The sequence below is a fragment of the Salvelinus alpinus genome, chromosome 15, assembly GCF_045679555.1.
Source record: "Salvelinus alpinus chromosome 15, SLU_Salpinus.1, whole genome shotgun sequence".
NCBI classification, from domain to species: Eukaryota; Metazoa; Chordata; class Actinopteri; order Salmoniformes; family Salmonidae; genus Salvelinus; species Salvelinus alpinus.
The window spans coordinates 58531820-58552897 of record NC_092100.1 but is presented as its reverse complement, the minus strand read 5'-3'; the positions used below and the strand labels follow the sequence as shown (position 1 = coordinate 58552897).

At 42.3% G+C, this 21078-nt stretch overlaps 1 protein-coding gene across 4 annotated transcripts in view; it reads right to left on the bottom strand.

Annotated features, from left to right (window-relative positions):
• LOC139540432 (zinc finger protein aebp2-like) overlaps nucleotides 1-21078 on the bottom strand; it is a 55033-nt gene that overhangs the window by 16676 nt on the left and 17279 nt on the right. For all 4 annotated transcript variants that reach the window (XM_071344244.1, XM_071344246.1, XM_071344245.1 and 1 more), the window contains exon 6: nucleotides 262-329. In XM_071344244.1, the coding sequence (XP_071200345.1) occupies nucleotides 262-329 (68 nt within the window). The remainder of the gene's footprint in view (nucleotides 1-261; nucleotides 330-21078) is intronic.

Here is a 21078-nt window from a genome sequence, read left to right as displayed (position 1 = left end):
GGAGGATGGAAAAGACATGCATAAAAACATCAGCAACAGATACAAACACACACAAACACCATTGCCTGCCCATCAACCAATTTCTTATGTTGCTTTATTGTGAATTTTTCTGATTTATTCAATGTGATGTTTTTATGGATGCCTCAAACAGCCAGGGCTGTTGCTAAGTGAACTCTCCTGGTTACACAAAGACAAATTGAATAGACCATAATACTCCCTTCAGAGTCAATTAGGGTGTCCAAGAGAGTCCATACTACTTACATGTCCTCTGGAGTCCAGTGGAGCAGCACCTTTACCTTCCCAGAGGCCTCTTTCCTCCTGGCTATCACCTGGTGAATGGAGAAGATGAGTCAGGAATGCTGTAATATTCATTAGATGATTAAAATAATACCAAAACCCAACACTGGTGGAGCAAAATGTTGACTGAGATAAATGACATTCAGCAGAGCTGGGGCACAGTGGAGAAGATGAGCAAAGACAGACGGAAGTCGAAAGTCTAATAGTTTGATAGGGATGAATGAGTGAAGTGAAGACATAACAGTTCTATTTTGGAATGGAATCTCTTCTACATTCCCCTTTCTGTGATGTACAGTACAGTAAGAAGCACATGGCATTCCACAATCCAGACAGACAGAAGCCAGAGATCTTGGAATATCTCAGGTATCCATTCCAGGGCTGATGCTAAAAGATTTCTTATCACATAGCTCCCATACCACGGTGCTAGAAACAGACGCAGGAATCTAGAGAGACAGTGAGCAGTTAGCCTCATAAAAAACTCTGAGGTTTGTGGAGAATCTCAGTCCTGTAGAGTAGATACTTCAAATGGGTTTGTGGGTTCAAATCCCACAGGGATCGCACACACATACTGTCCTGGGGTTAGGGACATTTGAATTTGGAAAATATAAATTGACTAATTCATCGTGTTTCAGCCTACTGAAGCCAGACGTCTATAGCTAGGAACGAGGTCTCTTTGAATTGTCTTGCCATCTCTGTTTGGTTTGGCATGACAATGACCAAAAAAAGTTGGCAAGACGCCACAAACAGATCTAAGACCAGGCTAAGAAATCCATCGTCCCCCCAAAAATACAGTCAATCATACGATTTGTTTGAACATTTGGCACATTTTTCTTTGTAAAAACACTAGATCAAAAGGACTCAAGTTTCCAGTAACAGTTCTGAAATCTGGAATTCACTCACCCAAACATTGTCAGTGGGGAGTAGGCTGGAGAGGGAGAGTAGAAGAACAACTAGAATTCTCAAAAATAGTTGCAGATATAAACTCTTGCGTCAAAGTGTTTTTTTTTTTATTCGGTTAAGTCTTTTTATAGTGTTGCTCATGTGAAGAACTTGTCCTAATCACGAGAATATTTGAAATGATTCTCCCCACCCCAGGGAATGGCTGAGGCATTCATGCAAACTGGTTGAAGGACAGGAGGGAGAGAGATATAAAGAGAGAGGGGGGAGTAGAGGGAGAGAGAGAAGAGAGAGGCCCAGAGAGAGAGAGAGGGGGAAGAGTGAAGAGTGAAGGAAAGGAACCTAGAATCTCTCTCTCCACACTCCTGTCTTCACATCTCTGCCCACCACAGAGTACCTTATCTTAGCTTCTCAATGTTTCCTTTTAACAACCATGTCCACCTCTTCCTGTTTTTTTTTCACTTCCTGCAACTCTCCCTCTCTCCGCCTCCCCACCTGGCTCTCACTTTCCCTCTCTTTCACAACGTCCTGTACACTTGTCTCCATCCCCCTCTCTAGCCTTGAGTGCCCAGACCAGACTCAGCAGCTCTCTCTGTGTGTAGTTCTGCATAAATTGAAGCCATAGCTCTCAGGAGGCCACAAGCCAACCTGAGGTCCTACTGTTTGCCTGTACAAAACCAAAGGTGGCTATCTTTTTCATGGTCCATTGAACTGGATAGGGACATTGCCTCCTCATTTATTTCTGTCAGGCTGCAGACTATCAAGCTCCTTCTAGAACGAACTGGAACGCTCCATTCATTAGGCTAAGCCTTCTATGTCTGGGTTGGAGTTTGGGACAGGGATAACCAGTTTGAGGAATGCCCTGTTTGCTGAAGGACTGCTACGGTGAGGGATAGAGGCACACTGAGAGAGACACTAGACACCACAGCCTGGAAGAGCACCATGCCAGGAAGTTTTGGAATTGGTTTGGGACGGTAATGAAGGAGGATTGCCCTGTTGGCTGGAAGATTGCTGGGAGACTGCTGCAGTGGGAACAGGGTGGCAGGAACCAAAGTGGCACACTGAGACTGACACCAACTAGGGTTGTGCAGTATCCAGATGTTCATATCATCATACCATCCTTCTCTCATCCCGGGATTTACGGTATTACCGGTTTAGTACACAAGGCACAAAAAAGCCTATTGGGCGTCTATTACCAGAATGCTAACAAAATTAGCACAAGTAATAACAATTTCCATGGAGTCTGCTAGCTAAATATGCTAACGAGTGCAAAAAAAATTATTGCAAAGACAGGCAGTCGCATTCATAAAGTTATATGGTTTTCATTGCAAGTTAAAGCGTACTGTTAGCTAGCTAGTGCACATTAGCTTGCTGGCTCGCTAGCTAATGTTACATGTATAATATGTGTAGTAATATTATTTGTATCAGAAAGCCATTTGCATTGCTAGTTATAGCCCAATGGTATCTATCTAGCTAACATTGAACCTAGTTGGTTAGCTTTAGCTACCTGCAGATTCATACTACAGGTATGACAATCAGTTTGCGTTAGTGGTAGTAGTATGAGTTGGGACTATGCCATTTTATTGTTTAGCTAGCTAGCTACATGTTGAAACAAAATACTCCACTTCTTCAGATGATTACATGACCCATCAAGTTAGCCAGGTTTGGCTGGGGGTGAGTACGGCCATCTATTGTATTTTACACGTGTAAATGTCTAGACAATAGTGACCCATTCACTTAGCTAGATGTGGCCGGGGGTGGTTACAGCATTTCTTTCACATGACCAATCAATTTAGACAAGTGTGTCTGGGAAAGCGTCATCAAATAATATTATATATTATATATTTTTATATTAATATTAATATATATATATTAATATTATATTATTATTATTATATATATTAATATTATATATATTATATTATATATATTATTATTATAATATATATTAATATTATATATATAATATATAATATTATATATATATAACATATTTTTATCTGGACACTTTCTGTTTTTGATATTGCTACTATGCAAATATGCAAGTAACTATTTTAAAGTACCGTTCACACCTTCCATACCCTGTGCATGTGACAAATAAACCTAGATTTTATTGATATAGTGTGTGTTTACCAGAGACTAATGTGAAGAACAACACGACCTGCACCAAAGTCAGATTAGGATATATGCCAAGGACTTGGTATTTTTACCTGGAGTTTTTCCTTATTGTAGGCTACTACTTTCACCACTTTTAGTCTTGAAATCTTTGGTTGTTTACTACACTACTCACTCTGTTTAGCACAGGGCCTCACAAATGAATCCTTAAAAGAGATGGGTGGGGCTAAGGATTAAGAGGGTGTGAACAAAGGCCAGTGATCTAAACTGTATCCATTTGAAATTCATGCTGTAACACTACAACATTTAGAAAAAGTCAAGGGGTGTGAATACTTTCTGAAGACACTGTAGATGGGACAAGATGGTGCCAATAGACATAGTCGCCTGTTACCTGGGCTCCTAAGCAACTTTGCAGTATTTTTATTTTGCTACATAGGACCGAATCCGTGTGGTGGGTCACATATTGCACAGCTCAATGCAGATATTTACTTAAAAAGTAGCAACAGATATTAAAATGTATATAAAAACTTTAAAAAAATAGTTTTAATGGTATAGAAAAAACATCCTGTGGGTATTTCCAAATACCCTGGTATACGGTATACTACCCAAGCATAATACCAACCAGACACCACAACCTGGCACAGGCCCATGCCATGGAAGACAGGTGTTGTGACGAGGGCCCACGAGGAGGACATTTAAAATGTCACATTCAAACAGGAACCAGGGTCACCCTTCCTACCATTGGGTTACAAGAGCTGGAATGTGCTTCATTATATGAAGGGGCCATAAAGGCCACCAAAGACCATAGCTCATCTGTACCCGCCCCTTCCTTCACGACCTTGCTCCCTGGAAAGGGCACAAGAAAAAATGCAGAGTCAAAAGGATCTCTTGTGAACAAAGAGAGAAAAGGGCACCATTAGTGGCAGAAAATATTAAACACATTTCTTATCAATGTATTAACTGAAAAACTCACATGTTTTGGAATGAACCCAATATGCATTTTGATCAGTGGCAGTCGGTGCCGTTTAAGATGAGGGAGGATGATAATTATTTTGTGAACATGGCCTTATTTCTATTACAGCATATTCTATGACCGTCAATCATGTTCCATTCACCCTGTTTAATGTCACTTTGATATGTTTAGGCTACTACAGTTGAGGTCGGAAGTTTACATACACTTAGGTTGAAGTCATTAAAACTCATTTTTCAACCACTCCACAAATTTCTTGTTTACAAACTATAGTTTTGGCAAGTCGGTTAGAACATCTACTTTGCTCATGACGAGTCATTTTTTTCAATAATTGTTTACAGACAGATTATTTCACTTATAATTCACTGTATCACAATTCCAGTGGGTCAGAAGTTCACATACACTAAGTTGACTGTGCCTTTAAACAGCTTTTAAAATTCCAAAAAATTATGTCATGGCTTTAGAAGCGTCTGATAGGCTAATTGACATACTTTGAGTCAATTGGAGGTGTACCTGTGGATGTATTTCAAGGCCTATCTTCAAACTCAGTGCCTCTTTGCTTGACATCATGGGAAAATCAAAAGAAATCAGCCAAGACCTCAGAAAAAAATGTAGACCTCCACAAGTCTGGTTCATCCTTGGGAGCAATTTCCAAACGCCTGAAGGTACCACGTTCATATGTACAAACAATAGTACGCAAGTATAAACACCATGGGACCACGCAGCCGTCATACCGCTCAGGAAGGAGACGCATTCTGTCTCCTAGAGATGAACGTACTTTTGTGAGAAAAGTGCAATTCAATTCCAGAACAACAGCAAGGGACCTTGTGAAGATGCTGGAGGAAACAGGTACAAATGTATCTATATCCACAGTAAAACGAGTAAAACGATCAATATAACCCGAAAGGCCCTCAGCAAGGAAGAAGCCACTGCTCCAAAACCACCATATATAAGCCACACTACGGTTTGCAACTGCACATGGGGACAAATATCGTACTTTTTGGAGAAACATCCTCTGGTCTGATGAAACAAAAATAGAACTGTTTGGCCATAATGACCAACGTTATATTTGTAGGAAAAAGCGGTCGCTTGCAAGCCGAAGAACACCATCCCAACCGTGAAGCACGGGGGTGGCAGCATCATGTTTTGGGGGTGCTTTGCTGCAGGAAGGACTGGTGCACTTCACAAAATAGATGGCATCATGAGGTAGGAAAATGATGTGGATATATTGAAGCAACATCTCAAGACATATGTCAGGAAGTTAAAGCTTGGTCGCAAATGGGTCTTCCAAATGGACAATGACCCCAAGCATACTTCCAAAGTTGTGGCAAAATGGCTTAAGGACAACAAAGTCAAGGTATTGGCGTGGCTATCACAAAGCCCTGACCAAAATCCGATAGAACCTTTGTGGGCAGAACTGAAAAAGCGTGTGCGAGCAAGGAGACCTACAGACCTGACTCAGTTACACCAGCTGTCAGGAGGAATGGGCTAAAATTCACCCAACTTATTGTGGGAAGCTTGTGGAAGGCTACCCGAAATGTTTGACCCAAGTAAAAAAAAATGTAAAGGCAATGCTACCAAATACTGTTTGAGTGTATGTAAACTTCTGACCCACTGGGAATGTGATGAAAGAAATAAAAGCTGAAATAAATAATTCTCTCTACTATTATTCTGACATTTCACATTCTTAAAATAAAGTGGTGATCCTAACTGACCTAAGACAGGGAATTTTTACTGGGATTAAATGTCAGGAATTGTGAAAAACTGAGTTTAAATGTATTTGGCTCAGGTGTATGTAAACTTCCGACTGTATATGATACTCACTGTATCCATCATGAGGTTGCTACAACCTAGCCTATGAATGAAAGTTTAAAACGTAGGTGCACAGGTCAAAATAATTTTGAGTAATCAAGTTGACAGACAGTAACACATTCAATACTGCCCTGCACAATCTTGCATGCATCTAGCTAATCATTAGTCCAACAGTTGCAAATTAGAGTTTCTATTAGACAAATTCAGGCATATTTATCCCCGTTTCATTCAGTTTGCTTCAGTTTAAGAAACAGAATCGGCGCAATGAATACACCCCTGATCACATACAAACACAGTTCACTTTCATACTGGACACATACTAAAAGTTTCTTGTATATATGCCGCGTTCAAACAACTGGGAACTCTGAAAAATATGAGGTCAAATCATGACGTCAGTGATCTTCAGGTCGGAAAGTCCAAGCTCTAGAAACAAGCCCATGTTCACGAGTAGGAATTCTGAGTTGGATGACCGTTCAAATCGATTTTCCCCAGTCGGAGATCATTTTCTTTCTGAGTTCCCAGTTGTTTTGAACGCACTGTTGTCGTAAGTCCGAGATTTTCAAGTTCCGTGTTGTTTTGAACACGGCAAGATAATTCCGTCTCACGTCTATCTATGCTCTCTCCTCCTCTCACCTTTTCCATCAGCTATCTGTGACCAGGCATAAAAAACTTTCCAAGCTAAACATTCATATCATGGCCGCTAACCGCTGCACAAATCAAATCAAATTGTATTTGTCACATGCGCCAAATACAACAGGTGTAGACCTTACAGTGAAATGCTTACTTACAATACTTACTTACTTAACCAACAATGCAGTTTTTAGAAAATAAGAGATAAGAATAACAAATAGAGAGCAGCAGTAAATAACAATAGCGGGGCTATATACAGGGGGTACTGGTACAGAGTCAATGTGTCAATGTGTGGCGGCACCGGTGTCGAGGTAATTATGTACATGTAGGTAGAGTTATTGAAGTGGCTATGCATAAATAATAACAGAGAGTAGTAGCAGCATGGGGGGGCGGGGGCAATGCAAATAGTCTGGGTAGCCAATTGATTAGCTGTTCAGGAGTCTAATGGCTTGGGGTTAGAAGCTGTTTAGAAGCCTCTTGGACCTAGACTTGGTGCTCTGGTACCGCTTGCCATGCGGTAGCAGAGAGAACAGTGACTAGGGTGGCTGGAGTCTTTGACAATTTTTAGGGCCTTCCTCTTACACCGCCTGGTATAGAGGTCCTGGAAGTCAGGAAGCTTGGCCCCAGTGATGTACTGGACCGTACACACTACCCTCTTTAGTGACTTGCGGCCGGAGGCCGAGCAGTTGCCAAACCAGGCAGTGATGCAACCCGTCATGATGCTCTCGATGGTGCAGCTGTAAATCTTTTTGAGGATCTGAGGACCCATGACAAATCTTTTTAGTTTCCTGAGGAGGAATAGGTTTTGTCGTGCCCACCTCATGACTGTCTTGGTGTGTTTGGACCATGTTAGTTTGTTAATGATGTGGACGCCAAGGAACTTGAAGCTCTCACAGCCTACATCAGCCTACATCATTGTCACGTCATCATCAACATAGCTACTACCTACAACTAACGTATTAGTAAACCCGCTACAATCATGCAGTACAATGTAGTCAGCAGCAATCAGTTTAGCAGTTACACCCGCGAGCCCCGGGGTCAATAAATTAATAACATCAAAAGCTTACCTTGACTTGGAAGAGTTCCAGTATTGGATAGCCATAGCTAGCAAGCTAACATAACATCCCTCTGTTAGAGTAGGCTGAACTAGCTGGCTGCATTTGACACTAGCTAAGTAGGTGAAAGTGAAAAAAATACACTATGAAATGTAGCTCTCTCACTCTCTTCCTTAATTTTGGAAGAAATTAATTTGTTCAAAACTGTCTCTCTCTGAGCCAACTACTCAACGCATTTTATGCACTGCAGTGCTAGCCAGGTTATGCTTTCAGTACTATATTAATTATCTGATCCTTTGCTTGGGTGGACAACATGTCAGTTCATGCTGCAAAAGCTCTGACAGGTTGGAGGACGTCCTCCGGAAGTTGTCATTATTACTGTGTAAGTCTATGGAAGGGGGTGAGAACTTTAAGCCTCCTAGGTTTTGTATGAAGTCAATGTACCCAGAGGCGGACAGAAGCTAGCTGTCCTCTGCCTACACCATGATGCTACCCTACAAAGTGCTGTTGAAGCTACTGTAGACCTTCATTGCAAAACAGTGTGTTATAGTCAATTATTTGGTGACGTGAATATACAGTAGTTCCTCCTTTAAAAGTTGCGAGCTTACACCGCAGACTTAGAGGTACCCAGCATCACGGCTTCATTGCTCCAGACCACCACAAGTGGGAGTTATAGCACTCATTATGCAATTGGGTCCCAAGGTTTTTATATGACCGATCGAGTGGTTCCAATGACGAATTTGACGCGGGCCACCCGTCCCTGGTGACTTCAGCAAAGATGGCTGACAAAACATTACGGGGAAGCAAATGTATGTAGTTGTAACGTCATAACGAGTCAAGCAAAAAATGTACAATTGAGAGGAATATGTTAGTTAATGTAGAGACAAACGATTGTGCATATTTTTTTGTCATAAAGTTAATTTGAAAAAATATCTATTTAGCAAGTTTTTTTTCAGCCATATTCAAAATCAAATCAAATCAAATGTATTTGTCACATACACATGGTTAGCAGATGTTGTTGTCCGGCACCGACAGATATGGCTTCGTGTTCTCAAGAAACTATGCAGTATTTAGTTTTTCTATGTATTATTTCTTACATTGTTACCGCAGGAAATATTACGTTTTATTACATACAGCCGGAGGAACTATTGGATATATGAGCAATGTCAACTTACCAACATTACGACCCGGGATGCGACTTTTCCGAAGCGGATCCTCTGTTTGGTCAACCACCCAGGACAATAGATCGAATCCCAGCTGGCGACCCGAAACAACGGCGCCGCAGGAGGGACAGAAGAAGCGGTCTTCTGGTCAGGCTCCGTAGACGGGCACATCGCGCAAAGCTCCCGAGTTTACTACTCGCCAACGTCCAGTCTCTTGACAACAAGGTAGACAAAATCCGAGCAAGGGTTGCCTTCCAGAGAGACATCAGAGATTGTAACGTTCTTTGTTTCACGGAAACGTGGCTCACTCGAGACACGCTATCGGAGTCGGTACAGCCACCTGGTTTCTTCACGCATCGCGCCGACAGAAACAAACATCTCTCTGGTAAGAAGAAAGGCGTATGCCTTATGATTAACGAGACGTGGTGTGATCATACAACATACAGGAACTCAACTCCTTTTGCTCACCTGACCTAGAATTCCTTACAATCAAATGTTGACCGCATTATTTTACCAAGAGAATTCTCTTCGATTATAACCCAGAATGAACTTCCTTGGACTCGATGTAAACTGGAAACCACATATCCTGAGGCTGCATTCATTGTAGTTGGGGATTTTAACAAGGCTAATCTGAAAACAAGACTCCCTAAATTTTATCAGCATATCGAATGTGCTACCCGGCCGGAAAAAATCCTGGACCATTGTTACTCTAACTTCCACGACACATACAAGTCCTGCCCCGCCCTCCTTTTGGAAAATCTGATCACGACTCCATTTTGTTGCTCCCAGCCTATAGACAAACTAAAACAGGAAACGCCCGTGCAAAAGTCTGTTCAATGCTGGTCCGACCAATCTGATTCCACGCTTCAAGATTGATGGCAGTATTCGTGCAAAGCTGAAAGCGTGAACCACTGCTTTTAAATCAGGGCAAGGCAACCGGAAACATGACTGAATACAAACAGTGTAGCTATTCCCTCCGAAAGGCAATCAAACAAGCTATGCGTCAGTATAGAGACAAAGTAGAGTCACAATTCAACGGCTCAGACATGAGAGGTATGTGGCAGGGTCTACAGTCAATCATGGACTATAAAAAGAAAACCAGCCCCGTCGCGGACCACGATGTCCTGCTCCCAGACAAACTAAACAACTTCTTTGCTCGCTTTGAGGACAATACAGTGCCAACGACAAGGCCCGCCACCAAAACCTGCAGGCTCTTCTTCACTGCAGTCAACGTGAGTAAAGCATTTAAATGTGTTAACCCTCGCAAGGCTGCCGGCCCAGACGGCATCCCTAGCCGCGTCCTCAGAGCATGCGCAGACCAGCTGGATGGTGTGTTTACGGACATATTCAATCAATCCTTATCCCAGTCTGCTGTTCCCACATTCAAGAGGGCCACCATTGTTCCAGTTCCCAAGAAAGCTAAGGTAACTGAGCTAAATGACTATCGCCCCGTAGCACTCACCTCCATCATCATGAAGTGCTTTGAGAGACTAGTCAAGGATCATATCACCTCCACCCTACTTGACACTCTAGACCCACTCCAATTTGCCTACCGCCCCAGTAGGTCCTCAGACGACGCAATCGCAATCACACTGCACACTGCCCTAACCCATCTGGACAAGAGGAATACCCATGTAAGAATGCTGTTCATCGACTACAGCTCAGCATTTAACACCACAGTACCCTCCAAACTCATCATTAAGCTCGAGACCCTGGGCCTCGACCATGCCCTGTGCAACTAGGTCCTGGACATCCTGACGGGCCCCCCCCCGGTGGTGAGGGTTGGAAACATCTCCACCCCGCTGATCCTAAACACTGGGGCCCCACAAGGGTGCGTTCTCAGCCCTCTCCTGTACTCCCTGTTCACCCATGACTGCGTGGTCATGCACGACTCCAACTCAATCATGAACAACACTACAGTGGTAGGCTTGATTACCAACAATGACGAGACGGCCTACAGGGAGAAGGTGAGGGCCCTCGGAGTGTGGTATCAGGAAAATAACCTCACACTCAACGTCAACAAAACAAAGGAGATGATCGTGGACTTCAGGAAACAGCAGAGGGAGCACCCCCCTATCCACATCGATGGGACAGTAGTGGAGAAGGTGGAAAGTTTTAAGTTCCTCGGCATAAACATCACGGATAAACTGAAATGATCCACCCACACAGACAGCGTGGTGATGAAGGTGCAACAGCGCCTCTCCAACCTCAGGAGGCTGAAGAAATGTGTCTTGTCATCGAAAACACTCAAACCTTTACAGATCGAGAGCATCCTGCAAGGCACTCCAGAGGGTAGTGGGTCTGCACAACGCATCACCGGGGACAAACTGCCTGCCCTCCAGGACACCTACACCACCCGATGTCACAGGAAGGCCAAAAAGATCATCAAGGACAACAACCACCCGAGCCACTGCCTGTTCACCCCGCTATCATCCAGAAAGCGAGGTCAGTACAGGTGCATCAAAGCTGGGACCGAGAGACTGAAAAACAGCTTCTATCTCAAGGCCATCAGACTGTTAAACAGCCTTCACTAACATTGAGTGGCTGCTGCCAACATACTGACTCAATCTCTAGTCACTTTAATAATAAAAAATTGGATGTAATAAATGTGTCACTTTAAACTATGCCACTTTATATAATGTTTACATACCCTACCCTACTCATCTCATATGTATAAACTGTACTCTATACCATCTACTGCATCTTGCCTGTGCCGTTCGGCCATCGCTCATCCATATATATATATTTGTATGTACATATTGTTATTCATTCCTTTACACTTGCGTGTATAAGGTAGATTACTTGTTAGATATTACTGCATGGTCGGAACTAGAAGCACAAGCACTTCACATGTGTATGTGACAAAAACAATTTGATTTGATGCGAGTGTACGAAATGCTTGTGCTTCTAGTTCCGACCATGCAGTAATATCTAACAAGTAATCTAACAATTCCACAACAACTACCTTATACACACAAGTTATCCACATTATGGAGACAAGTAATTGGTTCCCCATTAACCACGCCATCCCTTCACATGGTTTAAGAATAGGTAAAGACACATTCACATATGAAGACAATGTTCCCTCCTGTCCTCTTCCCTTTCTGATATTCTGCATAGCACCAGGGACATGTGAAAGACAAGCCTGACCTCTCCCCTCTCTGGGCCCCAGGTGACTGAGCCCCAGCTGAGGGAAGAAGTGCAACTGCCAACACCAGAGTCCGAAGGGATACATTCTAATAACAAGTATATCACATAAGCATTTTGTGCAGATAAGACATCTTAATTATCTATGTTACACAACTAATTCTGATTCTTCCGCAACAGGAGTAAGGACAGTGGATTTACCATTATCATGTTTGGTTTGTAAATAATACTTTGTGATTGCTGATTAAAATGTAGCATAATGAATGCTAACGAAATATACACTTTATTTTCCAGAAGAGGGGGTTTCATTATCTCTCGTTGGAATGTTTCCTGAGGCTATGGTCTTGGAAGAGGGGTTAGTAAAACACATTTTAGGTATAAAAGTATCCGGATTCACTGGTAAAGAGGAGTTACCAAATTAAATAAGGCCTGGCCCTTTTTGTTTGTTTTTGCCATATGGTTTACCACACACACACCAGTTATGAATATGCGTTACTGGTGTTAATACTGTGGGATTTATTTCGGATGGGGTCTTTTCAATTCAGTTTTAAATTTGGTATGCAGAAGGATGGAAATGTTTTGAAAGGTATTTAAATGTTTTCAGAAGGTCAGGGAAAGAAAAGGGAGAGGAAATATTTTAATAGGTGTCGAATGCCCTCTATCCTGACTTTCTGAGGCCTGATCATTCTCACTAGAAATGATCGAATACAGGTGGAATTGAATTATTAAATGAATGAGAAACACCAGTCTCTATTCAAATTGTACCATTCATTTATGAGACCTAGGGAGGCTCCAGAAACCTTATCTCTAAGTGTCCTCCTACAGGTTGTTTGTTAGAGAACTGGATGACAGCTTGGGTCAACCATTAAGTTTTTCGTTTTCTTTTGTTTTACGATGCCATCAGCATTTTAATGTTAAATCACATCGATACATAGATATGGCTGGTTGATACGGTACAATTAATTGCATACAAGGCTCATAGTCTGTGTTTTGCGATAACACCCAAGGATTAAGACGAAGGAGAAGGCATAGAGACCAGCATAACATGGGCATAGAATGTATCGTATGGACGTTTTATCCCCCTAGTTTTAGTCGCATCACTAAGTGGCATGAAGTTATTAAACATGTGTTTATTTAAAAAAAAAAATCTTTCCTTTTCAAGTCAATATGTTTTTAGGTTTCGTGGAACATAAGAGTGACCATTGTTCCAGAGGAGGGACTGATGTATATTGACTAACTGGTTTGAGAATGTTTTAGTATGTTTATAACTGTAGAAGTGCATTAGGAGTAGTGACTAGTGTGTTATGGGTTAGATGGAATGATATATGTGCAAATGTATCTGTAGCAGGAAGGGAGGTGTTTGAGACAGAATATTTACATAGGGCTGTTAAGTGGGATGGAATGTGACTGCAGTGGAGATCTGTGGGGGCTCATAAATTAAGGTTGTGGTGATGTGGTGAGAGAAGTGTCATTCCCAGAGACTATGTATATTGTTACAGGAGATAGCTCATAGGAGAGCTAACTGTGCACAATATAGGGAGTTAATAGAAAATGACACATACCCATAGCATGGTGAGGGTAAAATAGATAGTGGTGGCATTTCAGACACTATGGTAAACTTTCAAGAAACCTGTGACTCAGACTTTTGTTAAGTTAGATATTCTTCCAACTCATTAATCTCTTTCCCAATTTCTAACAGCCGGCGAACACTTGACAGATTACATGCAGGAGTTATTCTCACGGCAGTCGCTGTAGGGACCGTAATTGAGGCATAGGCATGGGCCATGTTAGTAGTAGCAGGGGTTATTTTAGTAGCATTGTTGGGATATCAGTTTATGAAGACTTCTGCCACATGGCTTGGTAACTGGGACACCGATGGGAGTACAGGGGGGGCTGTTATTTAAATATCACAAATTAGTGATCTTGCCATTGGAGGAGAGTCTATGTTATCAGGAAATGACCCATGTGTTGCAGTGTGTATAACCTCAGGTGAAAGCAGCACATAAGTAGCCAGAGATAACCAAGGGCATGGGCTGAATTCTGGAGATTGAGTGTACATCAAGATACACCAGGCGGGGGGTGTTGGGACAGCGTTGGTCTGGTCCACACACAGTAAACCTTACAGCACCTGCAGCGGTAAAGATCGTCATGTCTCTCCTCGGTGGGTGCATAGTTCTCACGAGAAGTAAGGTCCAGCTACATAATGGGTGAGTTTGAAATGAAAGAGGAAGCTGAGCTAAAGAGAGAGAGACTAGATTCCACTGTAGACATGCAGATGTGTTGGGTCTGGGAGCTACTTTAAACATCATAGTTGGGTTGGGTTAGCTGCTTTATTGGTTAATGCATCAGATGATAGAGGATAGATGTTGGGGTAATTGTACTCTAAACAACATTTTGAAGGCATTTATGTGAAAGCATATGCAGTGCCGAGTTACCTCAAGAGAATGTAGCGTTGATTAGGGATACGCACTTGCCTATCAGGTGACGTGCCTATCAGGTGGCAATGGAGGAGATGGGGAACAAAGTGACATGGCTTGGGAACACCTCTCGGAACCTGAGGCCGGAAAGGGGAAGACTGGTCGAAAGCATGAGGAGGCTTTTTAGGGCCTTCATTTGTGTGGGGTCCAGCATGAAAAGTATCCTGGAGGTATAGAGTCAGGTGAAGAGAGAGTGGGAATTGTCATGGTCTCAGTCTTTGGTTTTCATGCATATATAATTATGCATAGCTTACCACATTGTTAATACTGTTATGTTTTGTGTTTTTCGTTGCTTTCCAAGACTTATTATGCTACCAATCTCTTGGGAACCAGAAGGAGAAAGTGGAGAAACTAAAAGCAGCTCAGCTGAAAGGAAGGAAGTCACCAGCTTCAGCTGGAATGTCATTTTGTTGTGTGATGAGAGATGGAAATAAGATTGTCTGTGGTATAATCATAGAACAGAGGCCATAAGTCTCAGAGTTTGAAAACCTCACGGAAAAAAGGTGTGGTTCTGCGTCCGGTGATCCCAGGGGACCAGGTCTTCATCAGAGTGTTCCGGAGGAAGTGGAACGAGCCAAGGTGAGAGGGTCCCTACAAAGTGGTCCTAGCAACACCAACAGCCGTCCAGGTGACAGGAAGCACTACATGGTACCATTTAAACCACTGTACCAGAGTTCCCGGAGGGGATCGGCGAGCGACCATCGAGCCATGAGGAGGAAGAGGATGCTGATACACCAGGCAGGAGCTTGGAGGAAACAGAATGAGAAGAGGACCAAGGTGCATCTCCCAATAGCCAACAGACACTCTCTGTGACATGCCTGTTACTCCTGATGACATACCTACTCTGGCAGATATCCCCGACGGAGGCGCTGTCCAAGGGGACAGAGAAATAACAACAGGAGAATGGGAAGGAGACTTTCCTACCATCTACTTCTCTGCCCTCACATGGTCTTCCTAACAGACAGTGGAAACCAGGACAGATGAAGAACGATAGAATGGCCTTGACAGCAACAGCAGCAAACCTAGAGGAAATGGTAAAAACACCTCCCACTAGCACACCAACTAAGACAACGGCAACACCACAAGAAAGTGGGTTGCTACAGAAAATCTGGACATCTGGGGTAGCCACAATGAAGAAACTACCCCAGAATCAAACATTGACCCAAAATTGAGAAAAGCAACAAAAAATGGCTGGTATAAGTGGGCCAGCCCAAAAACATAGAATGGACAATTGTATACTGTGTAGCAAATCCCCCGTGACAGGTAATGTTTGAGGTTTGTGCAAATGGTGCAAACTAGATGATGTGAAACTTGGACATTTTCATCATGCGGACCCAATTTTCTGTGCCATGTGCCAAAAGGGGGACTGCCCCTTATGTTGGGATAAGGACTGTGTTTAAAGTATGCACATAGTATAACAGAATATAACCATGTACTCAATGTAACAGTTGCTGAATGATAAATTATGTTAGATCTTCTGAATATCTGTTCGCCTAGACATGTATGTGACATAGGGTTTTCCAGTTACAAGAGTCCACGGACCATGCCCTTAATTCTTTAACAGGTTTTTTCACTTATGACCAAACAGTTGTTAGAGAGGTGTCTGTGAGGGAGGGCCATATGTTTAGGTGTCATATTGAGAACAATGTTATAAGGGTTTATGAGGTTTAGTTTATTATTTTTTTATGTTGTTATTCTTATATTTTACATAACTGAGAACCTCGGGCAAGGCTAAAAAATGCATGCACATGCTTTTACACTGTATGTTAAAGAACAATTGGCTTGAGGGATCTTTTACTTCCTTCTAGCTATATGTGAAAGGAGATGTTTAAATAAAACAAGATCGTCAGCAATCGACACACAATTCCCCATAATAACAAAGTGAAAACAGGTTTTAAGAAATATCTTATTTAAGATTTCAGAACCTTTGCTATGAGACTCGAAATTGAGCTCAGGTGTATTCTGTTTCCATTGATCATCCTTGAGATGTTTCTGCAACTTGGAGTCCACATGTGGTAAATTCAATTGATTGGACATGATTTGGAAAGGTACACGCCTGTCTATATAAGGTCCCACAGTTGACAGTGCATGTCAGAGTAAAAACCAAGCCAGTAGAGCTCCAAGACAGGATGGTGTCAAGGCAAAGATCTGGGAAAGGGTACCGAAAAATGTCCTTAAAAACAGTGGCCTCCATCATTCTTAAATTAAATAAGTTTGGAACCACCAATACTTTTCCTAGAGCTGGCCGCCTGGCCAAACTGAGCAATCAGGTCAGAAGGGCCTTGGACAGGGAGGTGACCAAGAACCCAATGGTCACCCCGACAGAGCGCTAGAGTTCCTTTGTGGAGATGAGGGAACCTTCCAGAAGGACAACCATCTCTGCAGCACTCTACCAATCAGACCTAAATGGTAGAGTGGCCAGACGGAAGCCACTCCTCTGTAAAAGGCACATGACAGTCCGCTTGAGTTTGCCAAAAGGAGAAACAAGATTCTCCAGTCTGATGAAACCAAGATTGAACACTTTGGCCTGAATGCCAAACGACACAACTGGAAGAAACCTAGCACTATCCCTACAATGAAGCATTGTGGTGGTAGCATCATGCTGTGGGGATGTTTTTCAGAGGCAGGGACTGGGGTACTAGTAAGGATCAAGGTACAGAGAGATTCTTGAACACCTGCGCCAGAGAGCTCAGGACCTCAGAATGGGGCGAAGGTTCACCTTCCAACAGGACAATGACCCTAGGCACACAGCCAAACCAACACAGGAGTGGCTTCGGGACAAGTCTCTGAATGTCCTTGAGTGACCCAGCCAGAACCCGGACATGAACGCTACCGAACATCAATGGAGAGACCTGAAAATAGCTGTGCAGCGACGATCCCCATCCAAACTGCCAGAGCTTGAGAGGATCTGCAGAGAATAATGGGAGAAACTCCCCAAATACAGGTGTGCCAAGCTTGTAGCGTCATAACCAAGAAGACTTGATGCTGTAATTGCTGCCAAAGGTGCTTCAACAAAGTACTGAGTAAAGGGTCTGAATACTTATACCACAGTTCAAAAGTTTGAGGTCACTAAGAAATGTCCTTGTTTTTTTTTTAAAGAAAAGCACATTTTTTGTCCATTAAAATAACATCAAAATGATCAGAAATACAGTGTAGACATTGTTAATGTTGTAAATGACTATTGTAGCTGGAAACGGCTGATTTTGATCAGCAACCATCACTCCTGTGTTCCAATGGCATGTTGTGTAATCCTAGTTGATCATTTTAAAAAGCAAATTGATCATTAGAAAACCCTTTTGCAATTATGTTAGCACAGCTGAAAACTGTTGTTCTGATTAAAGAAGCAATATAACTGGCTTTCTTCATACTAGTTGACTATCTGGAGCATCAGCATTTGTGGGTTCAATTACAGCCTCAAAATGGCCAGAAACAAAGTACTTTCTTCTGAAACTCGTCAGTCTATTCTTGTTCTGAGAAATTAAGGCTATTCCATGCGAGAAATTGCCAAGAAACTGAAGATCTTGTACAACGTTGTGCACTACTCCCTTCACAGAACAGCGCAAACTGTTTCTAACCAGAAAATAAAGAGGACTGGGAGGTCCCGGAGCATAACTGAGCAAGTGGACAAGTACATTAGAGTGTCTAGTTTGAGAAAGAGGCGCCTCACAAGTCCTCAACTGGAAGCTTCATTAAATAGTACCCGCAAAACACCAGTCTCAACTTCAACAGTGAAGAGGCGACTCCGGGATGCTGGCTTTCTAGGCAGAGTTCCCCTGTCCAGTGTCTGTGTTATTTTGCCCATCTTAATCATTTATTTTTATTGGCCAGTCTGAAATATTGCTTTTTCTTTACTGTTGACGTTGAGACTGGTGTTTTGCGGGTACTACGTAATGAAGCGGCCAGTTGAGGACTTGTGAGGCGTCTGTTTCTCAAACTAGACACTCTAATGTGGTTGTCACTCTGGCCTTGGCCTAACACGCCTGAAACCAATACTGAATGTTTCACTCATCCTAAAGCTGAGTGGGGTGTGTTGGGTAGGGGCGCTGCAGGGAAGTGGACCCTAGGGCAGGCTGGGGCGATCCAGCTATTTTGTGTGCAAGTAGCACCTGAGCACCTGAGGTGCTGCACCCTCGACAACTACTGTGATTATTATTTACCATGCTGGTCATTTATGAACATTTGAACATCTTCTGTTATAAATTCCACCCGGCACAGCCAGAAGAGGACTGGCCACCCCTCATAGCCTGGTTCCTCTCTAGGTTTCTTCCTAGGTTCTGTCCTTTCTAGGGAGTTTTTCCTAGCCACCGTGCTTCTACACCTGCATTGCTTGCTGTTTGGGGTTTTAGGCTGGGTTTCTGTACAGCACTTTGAGATATTAGCTGATGTACGAAGGGCTATATAAATACATTTGAAGTAAAAAGAGCTACAGTGCTATTAGGCCTATGATATGAATTACAGCGCCCGCCGTAATTATTGGGACAGTGAAGCATTTTTTCTTATTTTGGTTCTATACTCCAAAAGTTTGGATTTGAAATCAAACAATGACTATGCAGTTAAAGTACAGACTATCAGCATTAATTTTAGGTTATTTTCATCCATATAGGGTAAACCGTTTACAAATAGCAGCACTTTTTGTACATAGTCCCCCCATTTTAGGGGACCAAAAGTATTATGTAAAATTCACATGTATGTGTATTAAAGTAGTAAAAAGTTAAGTATTTGATCCCACATTCATAGCACGCAATGGGTACATCAAGCTTGTGACTCTACACATTTGTTGGATGCATTTGCTGTTTGTTTTGGTTGTGTTTTAGATGATTTTGTGCCCAATAGAAATTAATGGTAAATAATGTTTGTTTCAGTTTGTTTAGAATGTTTCTTATGATGCTATCCATGATTACGTAAAATCCTGAATAAATCTTGAATAATTATGAGTGAGAAAGTTAGATGCACAAATATCACACATACAGTGGTTCCTCCTTCAAACGTTGCGAGTTTACGCCACGCGATTTAGAGGTAACTTGTGGTTCAGTACGGTACCCTGCATCACCACTTCATTGATCCAGACCAGCGTAAGGGGGAGTTAGAGCACTGATTATGCTTTTGGGTCCTACTGTGTCTATTACAATGAATGGGTGACATAAACCTAAATAGAAACGGATAATTGTGCACGACTTCAGTATTACTTACCAACACTGTTGTTACGCTAAGGTTTTTATTATTTTGTTAGGATTATTTTGCTCTTACTGTAGGCCACTCCTGACCGGTCACACTGTACAGTGCCTGAGTGGTGCAACGGTCTATGCTGGTTCAATACCCGTGCCGGCCTCGACTGGGAGACCCATGAGATGACTGTAGGTTTTTGGTTTTTCTCCCTCTAAAAACAGAAATAAATCTTTTGAAATAACAAACTGGCTTTATTTACAAATTAGTAACAATGTCTCACCCCATGTTCAAGAATGGCCTTTTACTTGCTCATTTTAAGTTATTTGAAAACAAAATCATCTCCAAAATATTATTTTTAAACAAAGCGATTACTGTCATTATTATCAATTTAGAATTATATAAAATCTCATTGGATATTCTCACAGATATATTATTAACCCTGTTATTAGCAGGACAATAAATATTGGTCATAGCTCCAGAGAGGCGTACAATGGGACTGCCTTGCAGTTCTCCAGCTGTATCCACTGAAAGCGCGCAAGGTTCAAGGCATGAGGGCAGGGGGCTCGGGATGGGCCGCAGAGCCGTGCAAAGAAGACCGACGGAGCCCATGGGGAAGGGAGGAGGAGGAGGTGGACCCCACCCCACTGGCAACACTTTAAGGGGCATTGCATTAATAAATGGCACTGACTAGAGAAATGTTCCCGTTGTTCTGTTCTTAGTGCCAGTCTGCACATTCAAACAAAAATAATGTAACTATGGCATCTTTATGCTTTCATTTATAAAATAATTATAAAATACTCTTTCAAAATGCCAATGTTTATTTAGTTATGGATCCCCAACAAATTACTATTGGAATAAATATCACTGAACTACAGAAATATCCTCCAACCCTCTATATGTAATTATTGGAAGAGAGTCACATCATATTTTTCTATATACTGTAGGCCTACAGTAGCCGACATGAGTCTCACTAGTGTTGAGTAATGTGCTGATAAAAGTGGTGCAGGTCTTATTTATTTAAAGAGCATATTGAAGTTAGAATCAATAGAATTTGAAGCAAAAGCCTACAACTATTTTAGCCCCGTTTCGCGCTGCTCTGAGACAAGCATGGGAACTGGTCTTGATATATCAATGAGATGTTTATTTTCACTGAATCTCCGTTTGGGTATTAGTTAGACTAGAATATTAGGGTGTAGAAATGTTACGCTCTTAGTGTAACCTTTATTTAACTCGGCAAGTCAGTTAAGAACAAATTATTTTTTACAAGGACAGCCTACTGCTTCCTCCCCATCTGGGAATTGAACCCTGGTCTCCCGCAGGACACTGGACTCTTTAGCTAAATAGCCCAG